The sequence below is a fragment of the Macrobrachium nipponense genome, chromosome 6 (genome assembly GCF_015104395.2).
Source record: "Macrobrachium nipponense isolate FS-2020 chromosome 6, ASM1510439v2, whole genome shotgun sequence".
Lineage (NCBI taxonomy): Eukaryota > Metazoa > Arthropoda > Malacostraca > Decapoda > Palaemonidae > Macrobrachium > Macrobrachium nipponense.
In genome coordinates, this window is record NC_061108.1 from 26,016,174 (window position 1) to 26,028,673 (window position 12,500).

Below are 12,500 nucleotides of genomic sequence, written 5' to 3' on the forward strand. Positions count from 1 at the left end.
CTTTATTGTAGTAGCTGTTTTCAGTTGTTTCATTGAAATAAATGTGATATCACTGTACTCATGCTCTTATCCTATTTCTTTCTGTTAGATTTATGATGCTTGTCTTAAGCTCAAGAAACTTTCCTTCTCATTTTTAATACCTATAAATTATATATATTTTTTCTCCTTCGGCTACACCAACCTTTTTACTACCTGTCCTAAATATCTTCTCATTTCTTACCCTTCCAGTTATTACATTACACACATTTTTTTCAAAAAGGAGACTATCTCAACAACTTCAAAATACATTTCAGTCATAACTTCAATTGACATCCCAAATCTCATCTTGGGCTTATGCATAGCCCCACACTTTTCACAACCCATTTTCTTATTCCACAACTTTGCACTTACACATGTGGCTTTTAAGTGCTATATTTATAAAGTATTATTAGACATATTCCAAACACTCAGAAAATGTTTTTACATGCTGCATTTAAAGGAAGTGGACCACCAGTGGAAAACTATGTTCCAAGCTCTGAACCAGATGGTAAGAATTTCATTACCTGTATCAACTTTCTCATTTAGGTTTACAAGATATACATACTTCAATATACTGCATTTAGGTATAGGTTGCTTTTCCATTTTTATTTTGTTGAGCTTAAAGTTGTTTCTCATTCAACAAAGTTATTCATGAAGTGCATTTATTGGTTACATATTTTCCACATGCTGTTCTGCTGGTGCTGATTACAATGTTTGTTAGTATTAAAGATTGGAGTTTTAGCTACCAAAACTGAGTTATGTAAGATTTTATTTTTTTGTTAGTTTAGTTTGTATCTCTCTATGTCCTCATTGATTCTCATGGTTGTAAACGTACGGCGTCATAGCGGGATAGCGAGCGGCGCACCCCTTGCGATCACTCCTAGGTACCTCACTCCTCCCGGTGTAGCCCGAGGAGGTTGAAGGTACTATAGAGGCAGACCTGACGCTCCCCCCTCGCTCGCTGGCAGGACCAGCGTGCTTGGAGGGCTGCTGCTGATCGCCAACCCGCGGTGGCGATCGAGCAGCAGGCCTAGCCTTGCCGCTCGCCTGGGGCGAGAGGCTCGGCTGAGAACGTCGACCCCGATCCCGAGCGTCAGGCGAGCTGTTGCTGGTTACCGTCTCCGCCCGGTCCCGATGGGAGCGGCGGTCAGGTGACCTGCTAGGCTCGCTGTCGCGGTGAGACCGGTGAGCGTCCTCTCGGTGCGTCGAGCCGCTGGTACCGACGGCCGCGGGGACCCCTTCCTCGCCTCAACCCGTGGCTGGTCAGCGACCTTCACGTCAACCCGAGCAGCCAGCTGGTCGCTGCGAGAGCGTCCACTGGCCTGGCGAGAGTCGTCTGCACGACTCTCGCCAGTCTTCTGCTCCGCGCTTCGGTCTTGACGGCGAGCGAGCTCGGGCGTCAAAACTTTGGCTGGACGGTCTCCCGCGGAAGACCGTCCACTCGGTACTTCTCGCGAACGAGAAGCCGAGGCGGATCCTGATTTAGCGGCAGAACCGCTAACACCAGGCGAGGAAGTACCAGCCGAGGCTGGTACTCCTCTGGTCCCCGTCGTCTTCTTCTTTGCAGAAGAAGAGACGGGCCCTGTTCCCGAAGGAGCAGGAGGACCAGCAGAAGAGCTCCTCGAATCGCCTGAGCGAGACGGGCCCTTAGAAGGTCCCGAAGGAGCCTTCTTAGGGGGGGAGGAGGCAGCCTTCTTCTTCTTCTTCGGCTTGGTAGCCTTAGAAGTCGAAGGGGAAGAGGAGGCAGCAGACGACGAAGAAGACGACGAAGACGACGACGACACCTTCCTCTTCTTCCTCTTCTTCTTCGCCAGGCTCCGCAGGACAGACGTCAGGTCTTCCATCCAGGAGGGAGCCGGGGCAGTTGCCGAAGCAACAGGGCCCGACTGCACCTGTCCGGAAAGACCTGAGCCTGGAGCAGCACCACCAACAACAGGAGCGACAGGAACAGGTACAGGAACAGCAGGAACAGCAGGAACAGCAGCGTCTGAAACAAAAGGAGCGGCAGGGACAGCAACAGGTACGGCCGAGAACTGGATAGTAGACGTCCTTCGGGAGGGATATTTACTACCCTTCGAGTCTCGGCCCCCCCTCATCTCCAAACCGGTCCATCTACAAACCTATGTCCGGGGATCATCAAAGGACAACGCTCTTCGACAGGAGATCAAGACCATGCTGGCGAAACGAGCTGTAGAAATCGTAGAGGACCAGTCACCGGGCTTTTACAGCCGCCTCTTCCTAGTGGAGAAGGCATCGGGGGGCTGGCGTCCGGTGATAGACCTCTCTCCCCTGAACCGCTTCGTTCGCACGACGCGGTTCACGATGGAGTCGGCACGCTCTTTGCTCGACTCGATCAGGGGGAACGATTTCATGCTTTCAGTGGACTTGAAGGACGCGTATTTTCAAATACCCATCCATCAGTCCTCCAGAAAGTACCTCCGCTTCATCTTCGACGGGACGGTGTACCAATTCAGGGCACTTTGTTTCGGTCTGTCAACCGCCCCACAGGTGTTCACGCGAGTGTTCACTCTGGTGTCAGCTTGGGCCCATTCGCACGGGATACGTCTTCTGAGGTATCTAGACGATTGGCTGGTTCTGGCGAGCTCCCGCTCGCAGTTGCTGCAGGACAGGGATCGACTCCTCAAGTTTTGTCACGATCTGGGGATTGTGATAAACTACGAGAAGTCCGATCTCGAACCCAAGCAGAAGATGAAGTACCTGGGTATGCTGATAGACACGGTAGCAGGGCAGGTCTTTCCCGCAGACTTGCGTATCAGCAAATTCAGGGAGGCAGCCGGCCGGTTCCTGTCTCGGCAGGAACAGGCAGCACAGCAATGGCAAGTCGTGATCGGCCATCTGTCGTCACTCGAGAAGTTAGTCCCTCACGGGCGTCTTCACCTGCGGTCTCTCCAGTGGAGGCTAAGGGAGAGTTGGTCTCAGGCGAAGGATCCTCCTTACTTTCCCGTGGCTCTCACGGACAAGGTGAGGCAGGACCTAGCCTGGTGGCTCGACGACAAGAACCTCTTAAGAGGAGTACCCATCCGCACTCCCCCCCCGGAGATGCTGCTGTTTTCAGACGCATCGACCGAGGGATGGGGCGCACACCTGGAGGAGTTGCTGACTGCAGGTGTGTGGGACCATCACGAAAAGCACCTTCACATCAATGTCCTGGAACTCAAGGCGGCGTTCTACGCTCTTCAAGAATTTCAGGACCGCTTGGTGGGACACTCAGTGGTGTTGATGTGCGACAACACCACAGTAGTGGCATATGTCAACAAGCAGGGGGGCCTAGTGTCTCTTCCGCTTCACCAGTTGACGGTGCAGGTGCACGAGTGGGCCACGGCTCACTCGATAGAGCTGTCAGCACGCTACATTCCAGGCAAGAGGAATGTAGTAGCGGACAAGCTCAGCCGTCGGGATCAGGTGATAGGAACCGAATGGTCTCTACACCCAGACGTGGCAGAAAGGCTCTTCAACCTGTGGGGGCGACCGGTCGTAGACCTGTTCGCCACCCGGCACAACAGAAAACCACAGGTTTTCTTTTCAGCCGTGCCGGACCCATGGGCAGCTGCAGAGGACGCTCTCCAACACCCCTGGGACAACCTCTTCGTTTATGCCTTTCCTCCCTTCTGTCTGATTCGGAAAGTGATCAGTCGAGTGCTGGTCACTCCCAATCTCAGAATGATCCTGGTGGCTCCCAAACGACCTCAAGCCGTTTGGTATCCGGACCTGCTGGCTCTTCTTACGGACGCACCGAGAGAGCTACCCAATTGGCACAACCTTCTAGCCCAGCCACACGTAGAACGGTACCACCAAGCAGTCCAGTCCCTTCAACTTCACGGCTGGCTGTTATCCACCATCTCTTGCGAACGAGAGGCTTTTCTCGTAGCGCAGCAACAGAGATGGCTGGACACGTCCGACAGTCCTCTGCAGCTGTGTACCAGGGGAAGTGGGCCGTCTTCTGTGGTTGGTATCGTAGACAGGGTCTGTCTCCTTCAGAGCCACTCTTCAGCAGGTAGCGGATTTCCTCGTGTTTCTTCGCCGAGAGAAGCTCCTCTCAGTACCCACAGTTAAAGGATATAGAGCCGCCCTGGCTCTTGTCCTAAAACTGAGGGGACTGGACATCTCGAACTCGTTCGAGATCTCCTTGCTCATGAGGAGCTTCGAAAGTTCTTGCCCACCCAGGGAACTCAGGCCCCCTGCGTGGGATGTGACTCTCGTCCTTAGGAGTTTGACTCGAAGACCCTTCGAGCCACTCCGAGAGTCGTCAGACAGGGATCTGACCCTCAAGACCCTCTTCTTGCTGGCCCTGGCATCGGCGAAGAGAGTAGGGGAACTACATGGTCTTTCTTATGATGTTAAACACACCAGAGGCTGGGGATCTGTGACGCTCGATTTCGTCCCGAACTTCGTAGCCAAGACTCAGAATCCGTTGATCCCTGACGACAGGTTCGAGTCTTTCACGATCCCCTCCCTTCTGGACTTCACCGATAACGATGCGGATGAGATGCTGCTATGTCCTGTGAGGGCGCTACGGCGCTATCTGAAGAGAACTCGACACCTCAGGCCTGAGTGTCGACGCCTCTTCGTTAGCACTGGGGTTACCAAGAAAGAAGTTTCCAAGAACACGCTTTCTTTCTGGCTACGTGAGGTTATCAGGAGAGCGTACGAGGCTGATGGTAGCGACGACATCCGTACGCTCCGACCGAGAGCCCACGAAGTCAGAGGTATCGGACCCTCCTTAGCGTTCCGTAAGAACTTCTCCGTGGCGCAGGTCCTGAAGGCAGGTGTCTGGGCCAACCAGACCACCTTCACGTCCTTCTACCTTCGGGATATTGCCCACAAGTCCTTGGATACTTTTTCCTTGGGACCTGTGGTGGCTGCTCAACACGTTGTGTAAGCTTACCCAGCACCCGAGCAGGCAGAACAGCATCGATTCCTGGTATGACTGGGAGAATGAATGCGCGAATGAGAGTGTGACTGGCTTCGCTTCTCCATCTTTCTCTACCTCTACCTGTGGGCAGAGGGATACGGTCGTCACCATGCTGGAAGGGAGTCAGATGCAGGTAAGCTACTCGACCGAGCTCCATCCTATCCCTTTCACTAGGGATAGGAGCGTATATCCACCACTTTCTCCTACAAGGGGGAGGAAGTGGATGCCTACATGAGACAAACCCATGACTTTATATTTGCTCCTGTACAGGAACAAGTTCTTATAATGCTGGTACGAAGAGATACGCTTGCCTCTCTCTTAGTACTCGGCCCAGAGGTCTGACCATTGATCCTGCGGTGCACACCCCGATCAATCGGACAGAGGCTTGGATCCCTCCCTCGCTCTTACGACCAGGGAGGCACTCCAGGGATGGACGAACACCAGTCTGTTTATCAAAAGACTCAGATTCCTCCCACCAAGAAGTGAGTCTTCCTATTGTTAAAGGACCGATGGTTTGTATTACGTATCGGAACAAATGACAATTTGTCGAAAATTGCATTTTTCCTAACTATACAAACCTGAGGTCCTTTACATATAGTCCCTCCTCATGCCACCCCTCACTCTGCATATTTTGCATGGGCCAAAAGCAAAAGTGATTTGTTTACCGACGATCGGACAAGCAGTTAACTACCGTTCTCCCCTTGTTCGAAGCTTACGACCGTTCCAGCTGCCGCTAGCTACTTCCTATTGTTAAAGGACCTCAGGTTTGTATAGTTAGGAAAAATGCAATTTTCGACAAATTGTCATATTTTGCATTTTTGGTGTCATATTTCATCTCCCAGATGAGCGTTGTAGGCGTTGTAACCCTGGAAATAATGTCTATTGACAAGCGTCGTAACCTCGGAACGTCGTAAGCCGACACCGTCATAACCCGGGGAGTGCCCGTACCCTGTTTTTATGGCTTTCCATGTTTTACATGGTTGATTTCATCCATTGTCTCCGACACTCATTTTTAGTAAAATGGAGCTTTTGTTTGTGTATTCTGTGTGATTTTTGAGGATTTTGCAATACTGTGTTTTTGTGCTTACCAGCATAATCGCGAAGGCTGTGATTAGGCCTTGTAACCATTTTATGTGTCCTGTAGTGGTATATCCGCATTCTTTTTGTAGTTCTTTTGGGGAAAAGAATATTCTTGTGCTTCTCCCAGCCTTGATATGTTTCTTGGTCTTCTCCTTAGTGAGAGAATTATGAGAGAAGGCAGAGGCAAATAATAGGGGCACTGCTTCTAGCTGGACATGATGCTTGGTCCTTCTACAACTTTCCATTCTCCTATTCCCCTACCCTCTCTCCTCCTATCCCCCTGGGGGGGTAGAACAGGGAACACATTCTTTGGCAGAGTTAAGTTTTTCCCAGGTGGGTTTGGCCCTTGGTACCATCCATCTTAGACTTGAGGTCTGCTTCCAACTTGTCTCTTTGTAAGCTTTCAGGGTTACATTAAGTTGAGGCTGCTCAGCTCATTCGACTAGTGCATGGGTCATTCCCCTCTCCATGACTTATGAGTGGCACAGGGAGGAGTTGGTGCAAACCTCCTGGTATAGGTTTACATGACCTGGTCGCTAGAGGCGTGCTCAATCTCCGAATTTGAGTTACTGCTAGCATTAGGGTATTTTGCTCTCTTGGTTCTTTCATGGTTGGATGGCTGTGCTGAACAGTGATGACGCACTGCTGCTATTCTTACTGCGACTCCTCAGCAGTAGGGAGTGGCAATGTGTACTATCTTGCTTGGTGCAGGGTCTGTGTGGTCCATTTGCTAGCCATGTAACTATCTTGGGATCAGGCTTAACAATACCAATGAGGTATTATTGTCCTCTCTTTTCACCATGACTCCTCAGGGTTGAGCAGAGAGGGTTTGCACAATCTTTGTGCTAGTCTCAGACCTGGTCTTCATAACCTGTACATTATGGGTTAGTGCGACTTATTTGCTAGTTGCATACTCAGTCTCAGGATGTATGTGGTCCTCTCAGCCCTTCCTTGGTCGTTAGAATGTAGTGGACAGGTGTGTAGTGCGACTTGGCTCATGGCGACTCCTCTTGATTGCACAGAGAGGGTTTTTTACGGCTAGCTCGGTGGCTCACGCATCCCTTTCACCAGTCGCCTACTGAATCCATGTGTTGGTTCTATGCTGATGGTCGGGAAGGATCTCCTTCCCGACCATCGGAATGGTTTTTGGGAATGAACCTGTGTAGTTTCTGTGCTCAAGACATTCATGCTCTTTGAAGTGTGAAAGGTACCCTTCGTTTCCCTTTATACTTTGCCTTGCCCTATTATCAGGACACTTAGGACTCAGGAGTCCCCATCCCTGTGTTCTTGCACTCCTTCCATGCCTCACTCCTACTATGGCCTCCCATCAACAACACCTTTAGGAAGTAGTTTCCTTTTGACATTGACTCATCCAACACAGGGTCACCAAGAGAGGAGTCCAGACTTGGAGAAGGAAGCAATTACCTCTCCAGTTGTTGCCAAAGTATTTGCTCTCATAGCTCAGTGGAGGCAATGAGTCTAGAAGGCCCCACCCCTTTGAAGCCTACCTCTTCTGACGGGCAATGAATACGAAGTGCCCTGCACCTTCGAAGCCTACTTCTGACCTGAACCATAGTTTTCAATCATTGCGTTCATTTGTGAGCTGACTCGAGGAAACACCCTCTGCTGAAGCTTTTTACGGTGGATGATCGGTTCTGCTCTGGATGTGAAACTATCGGTAAGGCTATGGTCTGAGTATCCCCATAATGTGTTGGCCAAGATGAACTTGTTGATCTGTGGATCATCTAGTTCCTTGTAGCCACCAGATTTGGAAACCTACTCCCCCTCTCTTGGCCAGGCTATGGAAGTATTAGTTACCAGAAGAGGTATATGACTTGCGTTTCCTTATTGACATGGCACTGTGCCACCTTACTAGTAATATGATCTTGGATAAAGTGTGACTTCACGATCTCGCCTTTTATTACAGAGAGGCTAATAACATGGAGTGAGTCATGATACCAACCATTCAAGCCATTTCTTGATTAGATATGATGGCAGGGCACAATGACTTTGTTCCTTAGAAGGATCTTCCCTTCCATGCATGGCAGAAGACCAGAAAATTGTTGATTTCAAGAGGTAAGACTCATTTTCATGGTGTTATGGGCTAACACCATCCTTTGTAGACCAGCAAAGTTAGAGGCTGAGGGTGCTATCAAAAGGGAAGATTACCTGATGTTTCAAGCAGTTATCTTCAAGTTGGCCCAGAGGAGCAAACCTAATCACCCCCACCCCCCACCCCACCCACAAAAAAAAAGGAAGCCTCAGTATAGTATTCAAAACCTCATACGTTGACTTCTACATTAAACAAGCTGAAAGGTCATTAGTACTATCTTGCTGACAATAAGTATAATTCCATGATAAAATAAAAAAATTGGAAACAAGTCGAAGCATAAATTAAGGTTTGTATGAAAAAAATAAATAAATGAAGCAATAAATAAATAATTTGTAAAAGTAACTAGCATCTAAGAAGTTATGAGCCAGATCAAGACAGAGAGCATGGTATTGTAAGGTGCCATTTAAAGCGTCTCGCCAGTACTATGCAGAAAAGACTGTTCTGCAGTGTTATATCAGGTATTATTTGTAACTCTGTGGTGATGTGAAAAAATATGGATACAGATGCTGTGCAAAGGTATGCATTCTAAAGAGACAAAAAAAGTGTAATCCCTTGTGGAGGGGTAACATACGTCTATGTTTACTTATGTTTGGATAGTTTGGTGTGGATTCTGGGTAACATAGTATGTTCAAAATTTTGTGCCTTACAGTTTGAATGAATTTTGTGGGAAAAGTTCTCAGATCACCTCCATGGGCCTTAAATGACTCATTGAAACTTTGATCCCAACTCTAATAACTAGTTGGTATAGGAGAGAGGGCTCGGTTTGCCTTGAGATGTCATAGGTGAATGTTGTCCAAAATTCCCATTCAATGATGTCTCATAAATATTTTGTAATAAATATACTTGGAATTTGTTACTGGTTTTAGTTCTTATGTGTTATGATATTTTGAGAGCAGTAATTATAATTTTACAGAATAAGATTAAAAATATTATAAAAAACACATAACTTGGTAAAATTAGCATATTTTTACAACTGTCATTTTGAGATGAGGGTTGGAAATATACACTCAATTTCCCCTGTTGATGTAGTAATGTTGCCTTATCATAGATAACAGTTATAGTAGCTTATGATGCATGAAGAGTTATTTAGTATTTATGCTAAAATACCTGCACAGTGACCTTGTAGATTACACTTCTCAACATTTCACATTGCAGCTGTTGCAAGAATGACAGGTTATTGTAATACAGGCGGCCCGCGGTTAACGGCGCAATCACTCAACGGCGAATTGGTTTTACGGCGGTCGTCAAAAATATTCATTAAAAAAATAAGGCATTTTAAAGGTATCTTTACGGCACAAATTTCAGTTAACAGCGCCGCTAGCGCCGTTGTCTAACGAGTTCATACATATGTAGAAATGCCGTTCAGACCATAAAGGTTATGCAAATTATATTAACAAATTTTATGGAGTTATTACATAGGTATTAGGGTAAAATATATGCCTCTGACGCCGTTCTATGCCGAAAATATCGAGTTACATAAGTGCAAATTTAGCTATGGATGTGTCGATTCATAATTGTTCATGCTTTTGTTTAAAATGTGTATGAAAATGTATTACGTGAAAGGCATTTTTATTTCTGTACAGAAATATGATACAAAGGCAGCTTTTGAAACTGCCCTTCACGTTATCAAATACGATGTTTTTTCATGTTCTTTCTTGTAAGCCGCGCCTGCCGCTCTTCCAAAAATATAGATTTAAAAAAAGTGCAAATTAGCGATCGGTGTCGATTTTATAAATGTTTATGCTTTTATGTTTAAAATGTTTATGAAAATGTATTACGAATAGGGTATTTTTATTTCTGTGCAGAAATATGATAAAAAGGCAGCTTTTGAAACTCCCCTTCAAGTTATCGACTACGATGTTTTTTTCAAGTTCGTTCTTGTATGCCGCCGTCTGCCGCTCTTCCGAAAATATCGAGTTAGAAAAAAAAAAAAAAAAAAAAAACCCCCCAAAAAAAAAAAAAAAAAGTGTGCAAATTTAGCGATTGATGTGTCGATTTTTCAAATGTTTGTGCTTTTATGTTTAAAATGTGTATGAAAATATATTGCTTACAGGTATTTTCATTTTTGTACAGAAATAAGATACAAATTAAGGCAGCCTTTGTAACTACGCTCCACGTTGTCAGGGGATGGTTTTTCATGTTCGTTCTTGTCCGCCAGTTCCGAAAAATGCATTGTTTTATTTTATTAATTATGCATCTTTTCCATAAATCCTTTAAAAAGTTATACATTATTTCACTGTATCCAAGAATATTGTATGTATTCTCATATTATTGTATTTTAAAATACTACGGCAAACTTCAGCCCGTATTCCGCGGAGCGGCCAATGTTGTGGTTTGAAATCAGCTGATGAATACGAGTCTTTTTCACCATAACGCAATTCTGAGCGAATGCTCTTGCTTCTAGTTAGCATAAACAAATATCTATATACTTGACTTATATGAGACAAAGTTATTTTTCCTTATACAGCGTGTTTTTAGGTGGAAATATTTATTGAATATGTCTCGTTGTGAATGTGAACTACAGTGGTCCCCCCGTATTCGCGGGGGATGCGTACCAGACCCCCCCGTGAATAGTTCGAACCCGCGAATGTTTGGAACCCCTATAAAAATGCTAAAAACAGCCTATTTTGTTGGTTAAAACTCAAGAAAAACCCACTAAAAATTTTCATACATGGTTTTTTTAATAGTTTTATCACAAAAAGTGCATTTTATGATGAAATTCATCAAAAAAACCAGGGATTTGTGGATATTTACCATAGAAAAATACCGCGAATGCGCGAATTTTCCGCGAATAATGCAGGGAAACGTTCCCAAGAGAAATCCGCGAATGTGTGAGTCCGCGAATCTGGAGAACGCGAATACGGGGGGTCCACTGTACTATTTTTTTCGTTAACAGATTACGTTGGCGGCATGTTTATTGCGTAAAAAATTACGTGATTCCGTTCGCAATACATAATCCTTTATATCATCGTAATACGAACTTTACGTTATTTATCTTATATCGGCGTGAAACCAACAGTAAAATGTGTTCTTTCAAGCACAGTAGTTTTGATTAAAATGATTTTATCCCAATTTTATCTACAGTTGTGTGTGATGGCAGACGTTTACTGCAGTTTTATCCTTGTTGCCGATGTACGATAATAGTCATTAGCAGCTTGAACAGTTTTCTCAGCTTCAGTTATAACTAGGTTTAAATTTAACGGTATATTTCCCGATTGATCTTTAATCTATATTGATCTCTGATCTATAGCGAATAAAGTTATTACATTAAGATATCTCAGTTCTATTCTATACATAACGCCATTTATAACAAATACGGTAATGTTGCACTGTAGTACGATGATCGAAATACAAGCCAACGGATGTTATCCAGTTCGGTTGTACTTAGAAAAAAAAAAAAGTCGTTTCTCGTTCGGTTGTTCATGGCTGTACACGTTCACGCAACGAGTATAACGTTAAAACCATACTTTCATCTTTCTCTTTTGCTGTTATTGAACTTATGTAACTAGAAGATGGATAAAGTTAGGCCATTGTAATTTGATCTCTCATAAAATCGAACTATCGTAAGACTAATGATCCTAACCTGAACACTACAGCTACCTGTACACTGTATAAACTTTATTATATCTTTACATACTCTAGACACCCACATGAACTGTACAGTAAATTCTATAGTACTATACTGCATAAATATAATTTTACTTATTGCGCCGTTGTGGGATTACGGCGCCTTTGACTGGTCTAGAGTTTCGAAAGAAGGTGTGCGGCGGCCGTAGGCTTTAAAATCGCTCAGTGTCGAAAATCGCTTGGCATCAGTGGCCAGGAACGGAACCCCTGCCGCTAAACGAGGGCCGCCTGTACAACACTTACTCTATGCATTTGTGCTTCCTGCTTGCAGCAGTATCGCCATGCAATTAACCTTTGAGTTACAAAACTTCCTGCTAGCCTAATTCAGAAAAAATGTATAAAGATATATGAACTATTGCATATGATATGTATATATATACAGTGGTCACCCGTATTCGCGGGGTTGCGTACCAGACCCCCCTTTGAATAGTTGGAACCCCTAAAAAATGTTTAAAACCTCCTATTTTGTTAGTTAAAACTCAAGAAAAAACACTAAAATTATTATACCTGGTTTTTTAATAGTCATATCACAAAAAGTGCATATTATAATGAAATTGATAAAATAAAAACAGGAATTTGTTGGTAAAATACCGCAAATAGGAGAATTTTCAGTGAATAATGCAGGGAAATGTTCCCGAGAGAAATCCGCAAATGTGTGAGTCCGTGAATACGGGGGGTCCACTGTATATATATATATATATATATATATATATATATATATATATATAT

The 12,500-nt window shown here is 45.2% G+C and overlaps 2 protein-coding genes across 2 annotated transcripts in view; one reads left to right on the plus strand and one right to left on the minus strand.

Moving 5' to 3' along the window:
- LOC135216469 ((E3-independent) E2 ubiquitin-conjugating enzyme-like) overlaps nt 1-12,500 on the minus strand; it is a 561,446-nt gene that overhangs the window by 24,518 nt on the left and 524,428 nt on the right.
- LOC135216029 ((E3-independent) E2 ubiquitin-conjugating enzyme-like) overlaps nt 439-12,500 on the plus strand; it is a 30,725-nt gene continuing 18,663 nt past the window's right edge. Inside the window, exon 1 of the mRNA XM_064250968.1 lies at nt 439-526. Within this exon, the coding sequence (XP_064107038.1) occupies nt 454-526 (73 nt within the window). The 5' untranslated portion in view covers nt 439-453. The remainder of the gene's footprint in view (nt 527-12,500) is intronic.